Source organism: Lipomyces doorenjongii, assembly GCF_038497915.1.
Source record: "Lipomyces doorenjongii strain NRRL Y-27504 unplaced genomic scaffold V1508scaffold_17, whole genome shotgun sequence".
NCBI classification, from domain to species: domain Eukaryota; kingdom Fungi; phylum Ascomycota; class Lipomycetes; order Lipomycetales; family Lipomycetaceae; genus Lipomyces; species Lipomyces doorenjongii.
Window position 1 is genome coordinate 169,771 of NW_027118084.1, and position 21,822 is coordinate 191,592.

The 21,822-nt window shown below is 46.2% G+C and overlaps 6 protein-coding genes across 6 annotated transcripts; 3 read left to right on the forward strand and 3 right to left on the reverse strand.

The window, feature by feature from the left end:
* Window positions 1-1,094: 1,094 nt before the first annotated feature.
* Window positions 1,095-3,549, forward strand: V1508DRAFT_445855 (kinase-like domain-containing protein; the record flags this gene model as incomplete). The annotated part of the gene is made up of 4 exons (XM_066942423.1): window positions 1,095-1,301; window positions 1,356-1,877; window positions 1,927-2,083; window positions 2,135-3,549. The coding sequence occupies 4 exons, from the start codon at window positions 1,095-1,097 to the stop codon at window positions 3,547-3,549; spliced, it is 2,301 nt and encodes a 766-aa protein (XP_066796556.1).
* A 711-nt stretch (window positions 3,550-4,260) lies between these two features.
* On the forward strand, window positions 4,261-7,198 carry V1508DRAFT_415360 (tubulin-tyrosine ligase family-domain-containing protein). Its single transcript, XM_066940053.1, has 9 exons — window positions 4,261-4,396; window positions 4,456-4,571; window positions 4,631-4,678; window positions 4,730-4,982; window positions 5,037-5,470; window positions 5,534-5,593; window positions 5,736-5,975; window positions 6,030-6,759; window positions 6,816-7,198. Exons 1-9 carry the CDS (start codon window positions 4,385-4,387, stop codon window positions 7,083-7,085), a joined length of 2,163 nt encoding a protein of 720 aa, XP_066796557.1. The 5' UTR covers window positions 4,261-4,384; the 3' UTR covers window positions 7,086-7,198.
* Window positions 7,079-12,392, reverse strand: V1508DRAFT_455172 (uncharacterized protein). Its single transcript, XM_066942608.1, has 5 exons — window positions 11,854-12,392; window positions 11,681-11,792; window positions 10,941-11,613; window positions 8,351-10,886; window positions 7,079-8,297 (listed from the first exon to the last, which is right to left on the reverse strand). The coding sequence occupies exons 1-5, from the start codon at window positions 11,919-11,921 to the stop codon at window positions 7,454-7,456; spliced, it is 4,233 nt and encodes a 1,410-aa protein (XP_066796558.1). The 5' UTR covers window positions 11,922-12,392; the 3' UTR covers window positions 7,079-7,453.
* Window positions 12,393-13,774: 1,382 nt separating this feature from the next.
* V1508DRAFT_415367 (high mobility group box domain-containing protein) lies at window positions 13,775-14,866 on the forward strand. The gene is made up of 4 exons (XM_066940054.1): window positions 13,775-13,867; window positions 13,994-14,089; window positions 14,166-14,224; window positions 14,292-14,866. Exons 1-4 carry the CDS (start codon window positions 13,810-13,812, stop codon window positions 14,391-14,393), a joined length of 315 nt encoding a protein of 104 aa, XP_066796559.1. The 5' UTR covers window positions 13,775-13,809; the 3' UTR covers window positions 14,394-14,866.
* A 540-nt stretch (window positions 14,867-15,406) lies between these two features.
* V1508DRAFT_461205 (uncharacterized protein) lies at window positions 15,407-17,658 on the reverse strand. The gene is made up of 3 exons (XM_066942797.1): window positions 17,145-17,658; window positions 16,959-17,030; window positions 15,407-16,873 (listed from the first exon to the last, which is right to left on the reverse strand). Exons 1-3 carry the CDS (start codon window positions 17,181-17,183, stop codon window positions 15,821-15,823), a joined length of 1,164 nt encoding a protein of 387 aa, XP_066796560.1. The 5' UTR covers window positions 17,184-17,658; the 3' UTR covers window positions 15,407-15,820.
* A 2,171-nt stretch (window positions 17,659-19,829) lies between these two features.
* Window positions 19,830-21,685, reverse strand: V1508DRAFT_352903 (uncharacterized protein; the record flags this gene model as incomplete). The annotated part of the gene is made up of 3 exons (XM_066936867.1): window positions 19,830-21,265; window positions 21,320-21,413; window positions 21,464-21,685. 3 exons carry the CDS (start codon window positions 21,683-21,685, stop codon window positions 19,830-19,832), a joined length of 1,752 nt encoding a protein of 583 aa, XP_066796561.1.
* Window positions 21,686-21,822: the final 137 nt, after the last annotated feature.

The window sequence follows — 21,822 nt, forward strand, 5'->3', positions numbered from 1 at the left end:
GTGTACAGAGGGTATAGGAGATAGGGGCATGTGTGTGGGCCGGCCGATGGGCTCTTATAAATTAACACCACCCTTGTCTTGCCAAAATGGAAGAAGGCTGCAACCTCATCGTGGCTGAGCAGTTGGCCAACTGGGAATCATTTACTAAATTATAGGTGATCTGCAAGAAGTGACAGACAGATCATCCGCTGATCGCCACGACTTCGATGCTCACTTGCTGGGTGGCAACAAGGTAGCCTAGTTGACAAGGAGAGTGTTGGGTGCACTACGCGGTACGCGTGGGAGAACGCGTAAATCCTTTCCTGGCCGGGTAATTAATGCACGTAAATAGAGCCATGGCCGGGTAACTTACAGCGGTCTTAAATGGCAAGGTTTAGCTTAGCAGGCATGGCCTGGGTGACCTTCTGCACACTCATGTAAGGCAATTTTATAGCCACGCAGTTTGTGCCGTCCGTTGCTAAATGCCTGCCAATGGTGGCCAGCGACGTAAGAAGCAAGAAACAAACAAATCATCTATTCCACAAGACCCCTGCGTTCCCTGCTAACACATGTCTGCCTCGTCCACTGTCCGTTAAATAAATACTCTCTGACGTCTTGTCACCGCGTCCGGAGACCTGCGTGTTAACTTCCCAGTCATCGCGCGTGTGGTGTGGCTACCTGTGAACGCTCTTGGTCTGGCCCGGGTTCTGTGGCTCCTCGTTTCACCCGCTGTCTCCGGTACATGAACACCCCTTATTTGCTCGCAGCATTTCGTCGACTAGCCTATTGCTAACAAACTAGCACGCTGCAATTTTGTGATTTGGGACGGTCAAGTACGATCGCTCACATCGGAGATCTCTGGTTGGGTTTTGCGCGCAGTAAACGATCCAAGTGGGCGCCTCTTGCACACGTCTGCCATTCGATTTTCTACCAGATTTCGTGTCTCTGCAGGCCATCGTGCGCTTGAGGTATGACCTTTTACTATTGCTGGGCGAGCGGGTTCATATTTAGAGAGCCGCGTTGGTGCTACGAATCTCTTATTGAGGTCTTTCATGTGTGGCTTATATCCAAAACTAGGATCACGCACTGTACGAGCCATCGTCACATCTCACAAGATGGCAGCAGCATCCAATCAGCCACCTCTGGAAACTCTGCCAGAGGTCCCATCTGTGTTGTATCCAGGTGCTGCGGTGGTAGATATGCAGCCAATTGGCAAGGAGGGCATTAAATTTGGAAACTATACATTAGGTACCACTCTAGGAGAAGGTGAGTTCGGCAAGGTGAAACTTGGATGGCGTCGCGACGGAAAACATCCAACAGAGGTAATTAATTTTTCTTCTGCTTTGTGTTTCCCAATTATTGATACATTTGTGTAGGTGGCCGTCAAACTCATCAAGAAAGAGAGCATCCCTCCTATGTCGAATAGGGAAGCTAAGTTCCAGCGAGAAATCATAGTTCTGCGGCATCTTCGGCATCCTAATATTGTGCGATTACAAGAGATCGTCCAAAACGAAAAATACATTGGCATCGTCCTAGAGTACGCGTCAGGGGGCGAACTCTTTGATTATATCCTAGAGCACAAGTATCTAAAGGACAACTCTGCTTGCAGATTATTTGCTCAGCTCGTTTCTGGTGTCGATTACTTGCATTCCAAAGGAATAGTTCATCGCGACCTCAAACTTGAAAATTTGCTTTTAGACAAGCACAAAAACATCATCATTACCGATTTCGGATTCGCTAATGTCTTCAATCCGGACGATATCATGAGCGGCAGACAGACCGCCGATCTAATGAGCACGAGTTGTGGTTCACCATGCTATGCTGCCCCTGAATTGGTTGTCAGCGAAGGGAAATATTCAGGGAGAAAAGTTGACGTCTGGAGTTGTGGCGTTATCTTGGCAAGTGTTTTCAGCGCCTTTTCTTCGCAGCATGTCCTAACTTATGTAGTATGCGATGCTTGCGGGATACTTGCCATACGACGACGATCCAGAAAATCCAAACGGAACGAACATCACCCAGCTATATAGATACATTACTACAACGCCTTTAACATTTCCGGAATACGTGAAGCCAATGCCTCGAGACTTGCTGCGTCGCATATTAGGTATTTCCCCATATATTCCCATATTATGTGTTTTAACTAACAGCTGCGCAGTTGCAAATCCTGAAGACAGAGCTGACCTCCTTGAGGTTCGGGCACACTCATGGCTATTGCCATACTCCAAGTTTCTGTCAGTTACACCAAAGCAGTGGGAGGAAATGCTCACTCCAGAGAGGATTGAGAAAACTTCTCGTCATCCAAGAGAGCGGCACAGCTATATGAGGACGTCGCATTATTCGATGATTGTACCAGATAGACCGCGGACACAGAATATTACTCCATCGACAGTATCAGAGAAGTATCGGTCATATCAGCAACCAGCTACACGTGGTATTAGTGATCTTAGTAATGTTGATGATATTGAGAATGTGCAGCACCAGTTGCATCAAACTACCATTAGTCAAGCACCACGTCAGGCTACCAGATACGAGAAGCGGCACACTGTGCAACTTGAGTACTCTAAGCCACCAACGCACACGCCAAGAACAATGGAGATTCTCAGAGAGCCAGCCAGTCTGCTGATAGAACCAACTGTCCAGTATAGCCAAGTATCGATACAGCCTCCTGTTGCTGAAGAGGCAGTAACTGCAGAAGTGGATGCCGTAGTTCCTGTCTCCACTAGTGGAGTGCAGAGCACTCGTATGACAGATACCATGGTAGCATCTGTCGAAGAAAGTTCCAAGTCTTATTCCCGTGCAACAGAGTCTTCCAAGTTACCGGTACCCACGCGCAAGGCTAGGCCAACTACATTTCAATTTATTCCGAAGGAAGCCACTAGCACGGAACCAGGCCCGATTGGTGCTCCTATTCTGGGGCAAGCATCAGCGTCGTCACCTCCAGTTTCATCCAGAAAGAGGGAGCGACCTCGTAGCATGTTTAGTCACTCACTGCCCCCGGTGCAGGTGGATATATCCCGCAGGCGTGCCGATGGTGAAGTCATGGCTCCCGGAATAGCTACCAAGCGGCCCACAATAGAACCTGCCGTTAGAGGGCATAGGCGTGGTACGTCGAGTATCGGATATGGAGCCGAGAAGTTGTTCGGCAGGATTTTGGGCTCGACATCTACGAACACTGTACAGACGGCGACTGTTGGTGCGAAGAATCCCGCAGGTGTACCGCCGCGATTCAGCACATCCATCAGAAAACCAGATTACGTTCCTCCTGCTAGAGTTGATGCTCACAAGCGCTATAGTTTGGTCGGCAATATTGGCGCTAAACATGAGAAATCCCTGTCAGTTGCTTCACCGGACAACGTGCGCGTCCAGCAGCGTATGGCTCACACCAGTCCGAGTCAGATTAAATCGCCTCCAGCAGTTGCAAAGACTACGCAGAAGAAGAAGTTGCATAGCAAATACGAAGAGAAGAACGTGCAGCCCGCAAGTGGACCAGCCAGGAAAGTTATGGACTTCTTCAGGAGAAGAGGAACTGCAAAATCCGGCATCGTGGTCGACGAAAGGAATAGAAATTAATTCATACAAGTTTGATTTGTTTCGGTTGAATGCTTGCTTCTTTATTTTTTATGGGTACAAAAGCAATTTAATAGCAGGTTCCTACAAGCCAAGAGATCTAATTAGGGGATGCATTAGCGAGGCCTGCGGCTAGCTTATTTCATCATGTGGGAGCTGTGTACTATACTGCGGAAGTCTTACATTCTTAGATGTCCTTACTCATTTACATGAAATTTTTTTATTTTGCGACGTCATTTCAATTTTGGTTATTTCGAGGGGGAACTACTGACGTAGTCTACTGTTATACATTACGACTCCGTCCGCGAAAATTCTATATCATCGCTTGTTGCAGTGTTCACGTCTTGGGTTTGTCATTCATCCATCTTTCCATATCGTCGTCATGATGTGGGTGATTCTTTTTGCGAATACCTGTGTACCATTAGGCAATATATATACCTACGAATAGAAATTACCATGTACTTGAACTATTTCAGTGTACTTGCAAGAGAAATTACAACGTAGAATTATTTGCAGCATACTCGCAACCAATTTAACTTTATTGTACCATATACGTCTTAGGAGTTTGCGCTACTTCTAAGTAAAGAGCTGTCGACGACAGCTTAATAACGTGTTGCTGACCATAGGTGAAAAGGGCAAAATTTCAAGTTTTGCAGATTGCAAAAATTGAATTTTAACGCCATGCCCCCCACGAATTTTGTTATTGAGTTTTCCCGAGGAGGAACATAAATTATAGCCTGGCTCCATCCGCTCCCTGACAGTCTTGCTCATTGCACTTAAGACCAATTCCCTTATACACATCGATCTTTTGATACCAAAATTTGGATCAACACGAGATATGCATGTACTTGTAAGATATGCAGCATTGGTAACAAAGTAAATATTGTTGCGGTAACTGACTATCGACAGGTTACCAATGACGATGGACCACCAGGTTCCGACTCGCCGTTCGTAGACTACTTTATCGACGCATTGAAGAAGTATACAGATTGGAATATTAGCGTCGCGTTACCTGACTGTCAGAAGTATGACTTGCCGTATTCAATACTGGCTAAACAAGGACGAGGAACTAATGTCCATTTAGATCATGGATTTCAAAGGCTCACGTTATTGGCCACACCATGACTGCTAGGTACATAGCATCTGGTCTTATCCGATGATTCAAATAACTAATTGAGCGCAGCTATATCACGCCATCCCCAACACCAGGCGAGCCTTACGAAGGACCGTACTACAAGAAAAGGAATCAGGGAGTGGAAGAATGGGCGTTACTAGACGGCACCCCAGCCTCATGCGCACAAGTCGGCATTCACCATTTGTTCAAAGATAAGGGACCTGTCAATCTTGTTCTCTCCGGTCCGAATTTTGGTCGAAATTCGTCGGCGCTATTTATTCTCTCCAGCGGCACTATTGGTGCAGCAATGGAGGGTGCTTTGGTGAGGTTCTAATTTGAGATGTACAATGCGATTTCGTTCCTAATAGACCTGCAGTGCGGGATTCCGTCAATTGGTCTTTCTTTTGCGTATAACTCGCCCATTTTGGACGCTGAACACACGAAGACGGCGTGCTGGCTATCTGTCAGATTGATCAAGTACCTATACGACGCATGGCCTAAAGACGACACTGTCGACCTGTACAGCATAAATATTCCGCTAAACGCAGAGCTCAGTGGTGAGACGAAGATACAGTATACTCATATACTAGAAAATAGATGGGGCAGTGCGTTTGAGTACATCGAAGACACGGTTCTTAAGTCGGCCACCGGGGAGCTGGTCGAGGTCGCGGATCAGGTTCAACCTGAAATTGACGACAAGAGCGGAAGACTGCAGTTTAGATGGAAGCCGAATCTAAAAGCAGTTCACGATGGAGTTACGGAATGGCCTGAAGGTAATGATGCGTACGCCATTGCTCACGGCTTTATTAGGTCAGTTAAGACATACATCGTTATTAATCAAGGTGGATAGTTTTGTTAATGTTGATAAATTAGTGTAACGCCTTTAAGGGCAAACTATCAAGGCGTTGCGGGATACACTGGAGAGCTGAAACTGTAAGTATCTGATCATTGCTACCGAGAAAATCTAAAAATGCGCACTCTATATCACTTTGCCACCCATCTAAAGTTTCTGCTGCATGAATGTCTTGGGTATACATATATATATATAAGTTCTTACATATTTCATTCACTAAAGCCCGTCACCGTCGTTTACCGCGGTGATCACGTATATGCCTACTTCATATATATATCCACTCTTGACTGCCAATCTCCACAGCCTGTTTCCAAATGTGAAGATAATCTCGGACCCGAATGATCCTGTGATTGAAGAGGGATCGGGTATTCACGTGTTCCATTATGCGGAGTATGAGGATCTAAACTTTGAGCGGTTGATGGCGGATCGGGAGCATTACCTTGCGTGTTCCTATATCTACCGGTAAGTTCAAAATACAACGGTCTGCAGAATAGATGAATATTTACGAGGTCTCAGAAAAGCATTAATCCGGAAGAATTTCTTGGCACATGCTATCGCAACTTATAAGGTTAAGCATCCTAATACGATTTTGACAAAGCATTTCCCGGAATCTTATGAACTGGAACTAGATTACGCTGAATACTTAGATGAAATGCTGGATGAGATTTATGAGTTCCGAGATCAACTGATCGAAGGTGACAGTTGGTGGATTCTAAAGCCAAGTATGAGTGATCGTGGACAAGGAATTCGCCTCTTTCACACAAGAGAGGAATTAAAAGAAATCTTCGAATCGTACGAGGAAAACGATGATGAGGATGATGAAGAAGAAAGCTATGATGATGATGCAGTCAAACCCATTAGTGAGAGCAACGGCGTCGTGACGTCTCAAGTCCGCTTCTTCTTGATTCAGAAGTACATAAAGAATCCCCTGATGTTGGAATCCTGTGGCAACAGAAAGTTCCACATCAGAACATACGTCGTAGCAAGTGGAGCTTTGAAAGTATACGTATACAAAGACATGCTGGCTTTATTTGCTTTAAAACAATATTCGTCGCCGGACAGTGATAGCGATTTAGAAGCACATTTGACTAATACTTGTTTACAAGGCGATTTCAAGGACGAGGGTTCCGTGAGACGATTCTGGAGTTTAGAAGGTTTTGATAAGGACACGGTGTGGGATCAGATTTGTAACATTACAGGAGAAACTTTTGCTGCCGCAGTTAGCCTTGGTAGATTGCATTTCCAGGTTAGTTCCTTGTCAATCCCGCATCCGAAGAGTGATTCTAATTGCGGGGTATCTAGCCGCTGCCAAATGCTTTTGAAATTTATGGTGTTGATTTCCTTGTTGATTCCGATCTCAATACATCAATTCTAGAAGTTAACGCGTACCCTGACTTCGCACAAACAGGAAACGAGTTGAAGGAATTAGTCGACGGATTGTTCAAGAACGTCCTCACAGAGATCGTAGCTCCGTTCTTTAAAGTCAAGGATATACAAGAAAGTCAAACGGACGGTAGCGGATATGGAGAATTGGCGTTAGTCTTAGACCAGAATGTTAGTGGCGCATGGTAAACCTGATCTTAGCTATTATTTGTAACGCCTGCGGGATATTCTTAAATAAATTTCCCAGTCCCAACATACTAACGATTAAAAGGATGAGAGTATAAGAAAAAGAAACAATTAAATCGAATATACTACAAACCCACCAAATATTATATACCGAAAAAATTAGAATATATGCACTGAGAAGACAACAACCTCAATCGTACAACAGTAAGCAGAAGATACATATATATAAATATTATAAAAAAGATACAAATGCGCCTACCCCGCCCCGTCTGTCAAACCTGGTTCCCGAACTTTATTCCCGCAACGTTTCCCTAGTAAAATGCAGAGAGTGAAAAAAATGAAATAAGGAATTAAACAACGTCAAAATTATCTCAAAAGTCACCAGGTATTGCTAGGTGCTCCGGTGTACAATATACGTTCGGCTCTGAAACTTCTTCACCGTCGCCGTCTTCGACAGCTTGTTCATCGTCGGCGTCATCGTCGGCGTCATCGTCCTCGTCTTTGTGAAGGGACATCTGCAGACAAGCGGTCGAACTTTCATCTAAATCCACAGGGCTACAATTGATTACTTTCGAATTGGATAGCGCTTGACTGGACTTAATATTGTCACGTGAGGGTTGCTCCAACGATGCTCGCTCGTCACTATTGCTCATGCCCGCCTCTTTGCTATCGAAACTGTCAAGCTCATTCTCGTTCGGTTGCGTCAATGGAGACTGCGGCGTATTATAAGACGCTCCATAGAAGACAGGAGACGTAGCAGTGCCACCGGCCGTAATAGAACGCGAACCATCTTGTAATTCAGGTCGCGTTGTGCGCTTCGCGGCCGCCGCTGCGAGTGCAGATGGTCGTCGCTGCTGAGGATGATCAGCATTCGCAGTTCCGGATGCCGTAGTTGCTAACTGTGCAACTGCAATATCTTTGCCAACCTCTATTGCATCCACGACGAAACGCCGTCCGTCAGCCACAGCCATGTTGGTCACATTTTCTGAAGGAGTAGGATTCATCGTAATACTGTCATTGCTTCGCGTGATATCCAGATCTTCTTCCATTTGAGAAATACGTCCTACCATCCACTGCCGACCATCAAGAGAATGCGCGTCATCGTCGCGCAGGAAGCAGTATGGCGCACCGTCATTAAATGCTGCCCAAGCATGGTTCGCCACATTCACCTTGCTGCTAGTCGGCAGGAACAATGCAAGGTCACCAGCTTTGAAACTATATAAACTGATTAGCACCTTTCGATTATCCATTATAGATTATCAGCATACGATTTATAGGCAATCTTCTCACTCGCATCTTTCTTGGCACGCCGGGCCTTCTCGCGGTAGAGTCTGGCCATCTTGTTCCACTTGCTAGCAATATATTCGGCATCTTTGACACGCTCGCGCACTATCGCGGCAAACTCGTCGTAATCAAAGTCAATGGCATGAATGTAATGCATATATCGATCCGCCTCAGCCGATGAGTCACCAACATCATTTTCGCCGCTGTCCATCCAGTACAAAACGTCGATGTCTGGGATCGAGCTGAGAGTCGAATCGCCGTCAGGAGTGGAAGCCGAACGCTCCGCTAGACGCTTCTCGCGCTCCTTCTCGGGCAAGATCTTGTACAAGTGATCGTCCACGACCGGATAATTGAACACCATCTTCGTTCCAGCGTAGACGATTCCAAGGGTATCCATAAGCTGTCGGGAACGACGATAATAAGTATACAATCGCTGTGTCAAATCACGAGCCTTTAACGTGCGCGATTCATACATCTTCGTCAAATCACGCATTGCGGACTGAGCCTGCGCTACTTCACTTTCCAAATCTCGTAGACGCGTAAGGACTGTCGCTTGTTCCTCGATCTTCGTTTTCAACACCGCTTCCAATTCCTCATGAGAGGGGTCCTCCTCCGCGCCTCCGGAGATAATATGCCACATGGATCTGACACGCTCGGAAAGCATCTCTGCTCGCTCCAGAGTCACAGCACTCTCGAGAATTGCCCGAGACTTCTCGTCTTCACTCACGGCCAACCGCGAATTCGCAAGAGCCAATTCCTGCTCAACACGTAGCTTCTCCTCGCGAACAACGTCGACATTTTTGGCGCAAAAATCAGCAAGTTTCAACTTGGCGAGAAGTTCTTCGATACGCATGTTGAGCGTGTTCTCCGTTTCCGACGAATCTTTGAGAAGTAAGTTCATACGAGCAGTTACTTCGCGTTCCACGCGCAAACCCTCCCGGAGAGATCTGATTTCAGCATCAAGATCTGATTTTATATCCTCCAAATCGCGCTCGCGTTGCTGTTGTACTTCCAGTGCATTTTCAAGATTCGCAATCAAGCCCTCGTTATCAACGCGGCTATCTTCCAACGTCTGTTCTTCTTCCTCCAGTGCATAAATCCGCACCTTTAACAAAGATATCTCCTCATTAAGCGACTTGCGTTCGCGTTGGAATTCAGCTTCTTGTTGGGAAAGGTTCGCCAAAAGGTCTTGCTTGATAACTTCGATGTCCCGAACGTTATGTTCTGTTTCCTCAAGTTGTTTGCGCACGCGGGTGGATGACTCTCTTTCTAAGTCGAGCGTAGCACGAAGGTTTTGCAATTCAGTTTTGAGATCCATAGCACTCGCGGATCCGTTAGTACTTGCGTCGGTTCTATCAGAGCGCACGGAAATATCACGTGGAGATTGCGAGAGCGGTGGCGAGCTTCGAGACTGTTGAAGCATTTGTTGTTGCTGCTGTTGGTCCATTAATGGCACAGAATGATGGCGCGACGCGGCGAGTGGATGAATGGGCACGACACTCGGGAAGAACCCACTTGAACCGGCAGGGGGAGATCTGTACTGCCTATGTAAAAGATCTTCCAATCGCCGAACTCGCGATTCATAGCCCTTGACTTTCTCTTGCAGACGCTTGTTTTCCTTTACGAGGTGCGCTGTATCATCACACTCCGGCGATGACTGCCGAGCATCGTTTCGATTCAAGGACATGCTGTTTCGCATGTGCTCAGTGAAACTGCCAGTCTTAAAGAGACGCTCCTTGCGACGCTCGGAAACAGTCGACCGGTCTTGAGTGGTGTGATCCAGCTCGGCGAACATCTCCTGAATCTCCGAAAGCATGGCCTCAGTACCTTCAACGTGCTGCAATGACTCAATGAACGCTAGAATATCATCTCGTGTAACACCCAGTACTGCTTCTTCTTTTGAGCAAATAAGATTAAGCTCCACTGCAAACAAGCTCGCGGTGGCATTTTTCAAGCTATACATACTGTTCATGCTCGTAGTCGCGGCAGTAGCATTAGCATCACCAACACCGTGCGCACTCACGCTGTTGGCCAAATTTTGCTCGAAGTTATCAAGATTCCCACCGAAACGCTTCAGCCACTTTGTTCGACGCTTCTGCTCGTCATCTTTCCAAGTGGCAAACTCTTCCGCGACTTCACCTGTCAGAGCCTTAATGCGCTGATTCCATTCAACTCGACGAATGGACTCGATCAGCAGCGAGCCATAGATCAACGGGAGACTGTCCATCTGCCGTAAAATACCAAGAGATGCCTGAGAACCTTCGAGCTCGCGCTCGACAGACGCCAGATCGGGACGAATTGGGGACGCGCGAGACTGCACAATCGACAAGGTATGAAGGTGGCGGAGAGAGGATATTTGGACTGCCGACTTCCGACTCTGCGCGTTGCGATTATACTCCCATAGTTCACTTACTGCACCTGAGATAGTCGGAAGATACTCTCGTTGATGGAGTGAAGCCATCCGGGTGATTGAGCGGATGCTGGCCGGAGTGTTTGGTAGGTCAGCAATATACTCGGCGTCTACATAATATCAATCCAGGGAACTAATATAGGAGAAACGTTCAAACGACATACCTTTATTGATCTTCTGAACGATAGCTTGAAGATCTTCCAAAATCGACGACGTATTATCCCAGCCGTCCACAAGCTTCCCCTCAATGTCGTTCCAAGCCTCAATGTCGCGTTGCAAAGCTTCACTGTCGCCCGAGACCTTGTCTGACACGAACTTGATATCTCGAACACGATCTCGGATGTTCTGATTGTTAAAAACTAGGTCTCTCTGGATATTCTTGACCTTCTCGTGGTCGATCCAGGCGGAAAGCTTACCCCCTCCGAAGCTATCAATGACATTCAAGTGATCAAGCCTAGCTAACGAAACGTTCCAGTCAGTGGCACCATACTCTTGAGAAATGCTGACTGCCAGCCCAAGGACATCTTTGAACGACTTCTCTATATTTGTGAGATGTTGAGTCAAATGCGCCATAGCGACGTCAACCGACCCCCGAATGACCTTAATTTCCGTGAGCGTAGCCGCCAGCGTCGAATTTAGTGACTCAGCTCGCGTAAATAAGCCATTAGACCAAGCCGCTCTTGACTCAAACAATTCCACAAGTTCGGCCTGTGTCGGCTTCAAGTTTGTGATGTTTGGGAATGGCTGCGTATTAAGAGGGATCAGCGGGCTCATCGACGGCGGTGGACTCGGACTCGGATTTGCTAGTAAGAACCGGTCAAACAAGTAAAGCTCTGTCTAGTCCAATAAGTTAGTAGTCTACTATGTAGGCGATAGACACATAGAATATTCATGCTAGCCATACTTCGTGTGAGAGATTCGCCATGCGCAGCTGCGTCGCACGCGATGTCATAAGAATCTGTTGACCACTTGTAACTCCATGCTGCATAGCAAGCGCATCCTTAAGTTCTGGTAGACTATGCAGGAAATTATTAGCTATTTCTTCCAGATTGCAACCTCATGCCAAAGTCGATATACCTTAAGAACTGCTCCGAATTCACGTCGATGGCCCTGCCCGTGTGTGCGTTATATACCCTCAGCCACATTGCGCAAAATAATAATATTAGAATATAATTGTGCTGTCCTAGTAGCGTATGCAAGTTTGTTTGCCGTCTTCAATTAGAGGTGGGATATATCGCGAAATCGCGAGTGGGCGCACACGGATGCGTACAACGAGCAACCAGACTGCGCGCCCAACCAGCAGTGGAATAATGAAGTTAGTCGATTCGCAGTGAGCTTTCAGCAAATGATATTTGCTGGTACAGGATCAGTAACAGCTCACCGACATCCAGACCGGAAAGAAAATAGGCATGGGTAAGAATCGGACTGACAAGGGCATAGAGCAACTCGCAAACTTGGCCATTTGAGAATTTAGAAATTGTACTAAATCGGAATGTACTTTAGGTTCTATGTCGCTCCTTCATAGATGATTTATAAGCAATCAGATACCTAATTTTAGGCTAAAAAGGTCTAGTGTAGAACCTTATCAAGCTCGCGAATAGTGTTGTCACTATCGGCGCGGCGCGTTGTGTCAGCTGGGAGTAGTCCGCCGTACGATGTAATTTTTATTGGCGGGCGTGGCTAAGTTTCGTCATGGCCAGTAACGACGGGTTTAATCGCACTATTACTCTCCCTCCTCGCTTCTAAATCCCAGATGGAGAGTTCCTGAATTCTCTATATTCTTGACACTGCTTATGTATAGATCGATTCAATCCATGTCTGGTGGTGGATCCAAAGGAGCGAGGCGTTATTCCGAGTTTCAAGAATTCATCACTCCGACTTAGACACAATTAACCGGCTATACGATTAATCGTTTATTATTACGTTACAATTTAAATTTTTACAATATGCAAACTAATCGATTTCTTTATGAGCATAGCGAGATTTGGAACAATACGCATACGGTAGCGCCAGCGTATTGCGGTAATATAACAGCCAAGCGGCGCTGCTAAGGTACTGTACTGCCTAACGATTCAGTGCTGCTAACGCCGTAGGAACCACGACGTCTTAAATTGGGAATCTTCGCATTGCATAAAACCAAAATGGCACTGGACTGCCTTGTAGATCCTCTGCTGAAGGAAGAAGGCCCGTGGACTTTCATGCCCGCAATGGTGTGACGTAGGGCTGCACGCCCTATCTGGACGCGTCAGGTTTGTTTGGGCAACGACGCGTTGGTACGAAACCCTGTATGCAATTGGGCAGGTCACACGTTGCTCCGCCCAGGCGCACTAATTACAAATAGGCTATATCACCAACAAATCCTAAGAATCATCGCCCATGAATTTAGATAAACGTCGGCGTGGTAACGACCATTCGATTTGATACGATACACAAATTGTAGCAGTCGCAGCAAGAATCGGCCGTGTTTGGAAGCGACTGTGGAAAGATACAGTGTATAAAAACGCACATTTGTGATGCAGGGTTAGGGTGTTTTGGTCGTGTATGATGTGTGCGTGCAAATAATATTGGAGATTTGGCGGCTGCTGTCTACGACTAGCTGTCATCCCCGTGCGCAAGCTATTCGCACACAGCAGGCGACAACAGAGCGGTAGATGGGCGTTAGGCGGCACCATAGTAAAAGGCAGACAGCCCGCACCGCCCACACACTCTCCCTCTTCACACTTCGAAGGCCTCGCTGTGCTCTCCCCTCTCAGTACTACTACTGTTGCTACGCTCAATTCGCCTTACTGTACGCTCCCCACACTCTACTACGCGTCAACAAGTCCGCAACAGGTAACGTTTCCTCTCCACCCTCCAACTACCTTTTATTTCCTATTGATTATTATCTCTTGCGCGACATTGTCACACATTGTCACTTGTTTTTGCGCTGTTTTCGTCTTGTCACATTCCAGTTTCCCTGGATCCCTTTGCTGACATACTGCGCGCGACGCGTCAACAGACTTTTATTTACTGACCTTCAATCACATATCCATCATGCCTAAGGAAGCGAAGACAACAAGAAAGGCCAAAGCCGGTGGCCGACGAAAGAAAGGTATGTTGTTTTGTCCCGTTTTGATCGGCCTGATCTTGGTAGCCTTCCAGGATGGGTGGCAGATTACTATGGGGATCATCACCGCATTACCTTCCGCAAGCGATCCTAACATCTTGATTTGTCTAGACCCCAACGCCCCAAAACGATCACTCTCTGCCTATATGTTTTTTGCCAACGAGCAGCGCGAGACCGTGCGCTCTGAAAATCCTGGCATAGCGTTTGGTAAGTTTTGGTCTCTTGTTATGGCTCGCTTCTAGTCGATGTCATAACAGGCACTAACGTTATTGCATCACCACAGGCCAGGTTGGCAAGCTTCTCGGTGAGCGATGGAAAGCTTTGAGCCCCAAGGAGAAAGTTGTATGTATTATTTTTGTTGATGCGACTTGCGGTGCGTTGTGGAAAGACGGCTAACGCGACTTTACAGCCGTACGAGGCACGTGCTGCTCAGGACAAGAAGCGCTACGAGGAAGAGAAGGCCGCTTACCTCGCTAACGGTGGCTCTGGCGACTACGATGATGATGAATAAACATTCAGTCATGTAGTATTTGACATTTCTTGTTGTGATTCGCTTGTTATCGAGTGGTTCACAACTGTGTAAAAGTATACGATGGGATGTGTACGCGTGGTTAATGCTTTGTACGTTTTTAATAGTAGTGTGAGACTTATATATGATATTATTACTATTATTATTATTATTATTATTATTATTATTATTATCATTACCGTTGTTATTTTATTTATTGGTTGTGTACTCTCTACTATCTCGGAATTGGGTTTAAGTATGTATTTCGATTTGTCAATTTGTGTGTCTCCAGGTACTATGTATACATATTTATCCCGTGTAGTTATGGCTGACATAACTGGTGTATTTGTAGTTTATTTATAATTGATTTATTAAATGGCAGATTGTTGTAATTTCATGCGACGAAGTTTCAATTATGTTGGTTGATTAGAAGGTATCGCACAGCGCGAACCCACTCCATCAAATGCACTTGGGACCTCTAACGACTCCACAGCCTTCTGCAGAACAAAAAAAACCGTATAAAATCGAAACAGGACCCGCTCATCTACTGCTATCCCCATTCTAATTCAGCGAGCGACGCTTGAGAGCACGACTTGTCCTCTTCCTGTCTCGAGCACACCAGTAACCAAAGACGACGCGAAAGTGACGCGTACGGGCTCGACGCAGTCCACGTCCACCATATACAAACGCGCCGCAAGCGTTCACTACCAGAATACTTTTTGCGGAAGCCAAACTAATTACGAATCTGTATAATTGCGTGATCGCTCCTTAGCGGGCTATACATAGTTCCAGAAACGACGCAGACGACCCTCATTGGGATGTAGCTCCTGCTGCGGCGGTTGTGAAGCCGGGTCGCGAGTGGGCTGGTTGCAAATTGCGGCTACATTGCGTTTATAATTAGTTTCTGGCTAGGGATGCCACGATGCATTAAAGATAATAACAATGCACATTGGGTTGCCCGAGAATCCGGTGTTTCTCGTCTGGGTCGTTGCTTCACAAAATACATGCAAAGTGATCTGGGAATATCCATATTGCAAGCCACAGAACAAACTATAGACGGCAACTTTTAATCCTGTAAACTTAAAACCACGTAACGCCGAATAATAACTTGCAACAAATGATAAGGAGAACATGGACAAGACAAAGGACAAACGCGATACTGCGAATGATAATACAAACCAACCATGAGGACCGTTATGAGCCCAAAATACAGAAGTGTTCCAAGTAGACATGCATTCGATAACAACAAATAGTATTTCCAGTGTTCCTTCCCTCATACTTTATTACGACACATTACTTTGCCCTTATTACTTGAGACCAGTAACGGAGACCAGTAACGTTTCAATTTTGCTCGAGTCGGGTCAACTTCATATTCTAATCACCAGCTCCACCGTAGTTAACAAGTGCAATCAAAACTTTATTCACAAATATTACAACTTTGAATCCGAACTGTGCTCAAACACCTCTCTATTAAACCGCCACACTTTCTCGTCCGGCTCGACGCCAGCCAATTCAGCCACGTCTTTCAATGGACCTTCGTCTTCTATCAACTCAAAATATCTCCGCTGCCACTCGACGCCCTCCTCTTTCTCCTTTTTCCGTAACTCCCGCTGCTGATTCTCAATCTTTGACTTCTCAACATGAATAGTGTCGTAGTCCATAATTTGCACAGCGGCGGCGACTTTCTCCCACGCGCGCCGGGACTCGTACTCCGCTTGCTGCTCAAGTGGTTTGACAACCAACGGCACCACCTTGTGCTCCATGGCATCGTAAAATACGGACTCACTCTTCTTCTTTTCAGTCATGATCGTCGACTTTCCTGACCACTGTCCAGAAATGGTGTACAACAGGCTGCTCTGGTCTGGTGCGTATAACTTTGCTTTGAAAGTATTCTTCTTGCCAGAAAAATATCCCTTGCCAGAGTACTCGATAGACGCGCAATATCCGCTCGACGACTGTATCAGAGTCTTCTGCTCCAATTCAACATATGGTGCACCGTAGAACAACCCCTCGATATGCAGAGTTGGCAGTGTAATGTAATAATACTCGTCAAACTTCTTGATATATAACACTGCATGTCCCACCTGTCGCACATTAAGCATCGTAGTGGAGAAACTCGCTTTCTGTCCATTATATCCCTGTAACTCAATGCCATACGCGTCGTTGTAGATCGCATACGCCGTAACAGGCGGATGGTGGGAAACTTGCTCCGACACTAGGATCGTCGTACCTTCCAATTCGGTCTCCCACTTACCGAGGAAAAGCTCGCCGAGGAATGGGTTCAGTGGCTTTTTCTCCGACCCGAGAGCCTCGTTGCGGGAAGTATATTGCCCTTTTAGAGTCGCGATGAACCACCTTACGACGGCGAGGGCGCGCTCTTCTTTGTCCAAGATCATGGTAGGCGCGACGAAGAGGTCCGGTAGTTCAGCCCAGAATTTGGAGTACTCTACTAGTGACGTACCCGAAAGGATAAATGGTGGCGCCTTATATATCGGTCAGTACCTGTCCTGTAATAATCCTGTCCGTCTAAATGGATGATCCTCGGTGAGTCTAGCAGATGAAACTTACAGTGATAGACGATAGATCACCCTTCGAGCTCGCCAATGATCGAAGAAAAGTCATCCATGGTCCCCGTTGCTGCTGCGTCCAGTGCCATCGTTAGCTCAAACGAACCAAATGTTAAAGCGATTACAAAGAACAGACACCGATAACAACCTCTGTCAGCAAAACTATCCTAACAGTGACATGACTTACCGCTGGTACCGCTGACGCTTCGCCGCGTTGCTCGGACATAATAATCAACTCTAAAATCTATCTATGAAAAATAAATCAAAAAGAGGTTGTAGAGGACAGTTGAAAGCAAGAATGACAAGTTCGGTCAATGACGACGATGGCCAGCGGCTGAACGTCGGCGCCCTCGGAATCGGACCCTTGCTAACGCCGAACTTTTTTGCGTATCCTATTTTCGAGTTTTGGACTTTAGAGTTGAGTTTTCAGAAATTTGTCAATAGTTTGTTAGTCAAAGGCTCGAAGTAGTTGAGATATGCAAATTTAAAGTTGTATGTCTCCTTATGTCTACAGTATATATTGTAAGTGTGTACTGGTGGAGCTCTTCCAGATTCTGTCTTCGGAGGCCAAAGCCGTCCGAATTGTACGAGTTTATGGGGCAATCTCATATCCCGAGCTCGTGTTGGCTGCGCCTTGCAGAGTTTCGTTTTTGGCCACGATCATGTCGGCAAATACGTAATCCCGACGTCACCCAGTTGCTTGTAATGATTGAGACAATATATAGAGTAAATGCACTACTGTACCTATTTCTGCGAGCCAGAACAACACAAGGCAAGATTCAAATTCCTAGGGTTAGAAATGATTTTGATGCAGCCTATATCTGATACCACGCTCTCCAGGGGCGCATCCCCAACAGATGAATAGCATCACCACCCTTGCAGTTATCGAGCGAAAACTGGACAAAATATATTAGTTACAGCAGTATTTTAGTATTTTGTCAGGGGTCCGTGCCTTTTTATAAGGTATATTCCCTAGACGGACACTCCTCCACCATAAATTAGTGATTTCCATACTCTAGACGCTTAAACCCTTATGACATCTGTAGCAGATCATACGGCTGGCATAGGCCTCACTATGAGCTGATTCATTGACCAATCACGGTCTGCCGAAAGGGGTCGAAAATGTCATTGCTCTGTCAATAATCATGTAACTACGGTTCTACAATAGCACAACGTTGGATGTTTTTAGACATCATCATTGCGAGATATGACGTCATTTCCCATATCTCGCTTCCTCCGATGGCCCCGAAGCAGTCTCCATGATATAGTTAGTACTCACAGATGCAGGTGGAACCGGAGCGAAAATACTCTTAGAGTTTGGGCTTCTATAGACATGAGCCGGGTTTGTCGTCGGCGGAGCTGATTAATAGGATCTAGAATGTCATCGAAATGCCCGCAACCTCTGTTCGTCGTACACTCAAGCCATGACCACAGACAAACTTTCGATCCCCGACGAAATTGACTAACATTAGCGTCTGCCGCCCCAGTGCTTCTATATGCGCTGCGCGTTGTGTACGATAGAGGGAAACCCCAAAACCAAACGGATTTTAGGCCCATTTGATGGCCTTCGTTTCCTTGTATTGTTTCGTAACGAACCCGTCAGTCCGTATCCATACTCTATTACATACGGCTCGCTCTCGACTACCCCACAGTCGATAGTCTCAAAATCCTCCCCAAGCAATATCATAATGAGTGATACCGAAGGTACTTTAGCTTGCTGTTAAAGCTCTCCTTGTTCTTCATCTAGAAAACCCTCAACTCTGGGTCAAAACCTGGCTTCTGAACGGGCAGTCATAAGCACCTCTTTATCGATGACAATCCAAATTTGGATGGGTGGAATTTTGCACTTGTACCTATATCGTGATGTATATAATATAGTGATTTGCACGGGCTGATACCTTTCATCGTGTAGCACCAGCGACTGCTGCGTTGAGAGTGACTTCTGGACAAGTTACTCGGCCGGACGGGTAAGTGGCAGACGATAGCAATGATTGCTTGCGCCAGATCAGTATTTAAATTGTACTCGTCGACAGAGCAATCTATTCCGTTGAGTCCACTGGCGAGAAACATCCGCTGGAAGAACCTACCGGCCCGGAACCAGCTGTAGATAGGGCTGCTATCGCGAACGGCGAAGACACCACAAAGAAGCCAAAGCTTGATGATGAGACCATCCAAAATGGTGGGGAGGGCAAAGCTCCTACAGATGGCACCTTCCGGCCTGTTGAATCGGAACCGGAGAGCGCTTTTGAGGTGAATAGATCCGCAGCAGAGGAGATGGAAGACCGTACTGTTGAGACTAATGGAAAAGAAACTGTCACCGAAGAGGAGGTGCCTGAAACGCAAAGGATCGCTGAGCCTGTGACTCCAATTGATATGAAAGAAGGGATACAGAAGCAGATTAAAACCAGCGGTGTGTCTGCTGACGAATTCGAGAAACTGTCGTCACGCACACGATCAAAATCGAACAGAACACTAGACGCTTAATAATGCCAAGGTTGTCACAAGCTTCTGACACCTTTAGAAGACACTAGCGTCAACATATGTAACCAGGTTACCCTAATGGTATGTTCAAGTTGTCATGCAGTATTGTATAACGGAAGCTAGGTATTTCTATCAACTGAGGTTAACATATATTTCATGAGTTTTTGACGGCATTCCCAAATAATAAACGTGCGGCTCCGCAAACATAAGTGCAAAAATATAGATTCATTTATCAAATTAATTGGACCTGTTATGAGTTAGCACCGTGAGCATATCTTTAGTATGATGAAAACTCACTCCCAAACAAAATGCTTAAAAACGCCATTCTGCCATACCTACCGCATCCAATTACCATACTTTAATAACAAACATTAAATGCAAACCTATGTCTTCACAATTTTTGAGCCGCAGTAGCCTTCCGCCGACTGGGTGACCTCTTCTTCAACGCGCTCGGTGGTATTCGTTCATATACCAGCAAATACACAGACTGTGTTTGACGTAGAACTTCGTCGGTCGTGCACTCCCATACTTTATCGTCGCTAATTCTCCACCAGCCTTTTCCACCAGTGAATTGTCTGTACAGTTTCTTGGTCGCCGTGTAATTTCGTGACCAAAGTTGAAGTCGTGAAGGAATCTCTTCGCGTGATGGCCCAACAGAGTTACTTTCCGACTCAGAAATAACTCCAAAGTTTGGGCTCAATAGCAGATCTTCTTTACTCGTCGCACAGCTATTCTCGGCATATGTCGGTAGATATTCCGACGTTGTCGATATCGTTGTAGCCGCTTCCGCGCCGACATACGCATCCGCAGTGCGTGGACTAGATGCGGCTAACGCTGCGACGGTCTCAAGATTGTAGTCCTTAAACATCTCCTTGCGACGGTAGCATTCATAATGTCCGGCTGAATGAGTGCCCATATGGCGGACCATTGCAACCAATCGATATGTCTTAGATCCATCTTCACTTGACTGTTCTTCTGCGGAATTACCCACAACCAACGAACTAAGCTTTAACTTCGCGTTTTGAGATGAATAGACCGTTAGTTTCTCTGGAAAGGATACTCGACAGCTGTTTCTTGTAGCAGTGGAATAGAAAATCGACCTTGATAAATGACAAGTAAACATATCTGGCAAGTGTCCCAATGATGTCGTGCGCACGATAGTTGACTTAACATTCTTTGGCAGCCGTGCCTCAATTTGTGGATGCAAATCAACATTTGGATCTAAGTTCTGCAGATAATGTAAGTACCCCACAGGATCTTTGACAAAATCAGGGATGTCTTTCGACGAAATCGTCGAGCTTGCAACGATTCCCGAGCCCGTCTCATCCAGCTTCGCCTTCTTGATGACTTGCGACACGGTGCCGACTAGCTCCTTTAATCTACACGACTGACATCCGTAATCACTGATGTGCTCTGAGGACAACAGTGACGACATGCAGTCTTCTAGCGTCGCTCTAGATTGCTGAGGCACATTAAGCGTCAACACAATAAAGTTCGTACTCTTTGGCTCTGGACTATTACCACATTGCAAACAGCGAATGGTGTCAACAGTCGTGCCTTCAAATGGCATAAATTCGTGCGGAATATTGACATCCCTCTCTACATTGTCGTCTTCCACCTTTTCACCACTGTCCAGGTCCATCTCTTCTAAGGAAATCTCCCTCAACTTTTTGTCATGCTCGTCAGTAATGGTCTCCAGTATCAGATGTAATAGTTCATGAGCATCATGTTGACTTCTGGTGATGCGAGATTTATATATAACTTCGAGCACGTGCAAAAAAGGCCATGGTGAAATTGATCGTGGGTATCGTATGGGGCTGTTCAAGTCTACGGTGGTCCGTCAGTCCGGTTAATAATTTAAATGAATGGAAGACAATATACCTTGTATAATCGTTTTTAACGCTACTGTAAGTGGCTGGTCTCGGAACCGGGAGTCATCGAGATATTGGCGCAGAATTGGACTGGATGCCAATGCCTGTTTACCCATTAATTTCATAACAGCCAGAACAACTGCAACTCGGTTACCTGAAGGACACTGTTGGCAAAACAGTCATTGGCCTTATTGTAGAGTCCGACAATATATCGTGAATTCCTGGAAAATTCGCAGCTCGCTGGCGACTCATCCTCAGACCCGGACGACAAAAAAGTCGGCAATGACGGCATGAAGACGTAAATGGCCAGAGACGCTAACGCGGCGAAGCCGGCGTACGCCAGGTGAGATGAGTGATCTTGCAACGAAGGAATCATTAATCGAAGACAACGGTGTCAGATACGAGAATAAACTCTATTGGCCATTGCCGATGAAAGAGCAGGTGAATGTCTGTATTTGGTCTTACGTGAGACTGCTCTTGAGAAGAATTGCGCCAAAAATCTGTGTTGGTCAA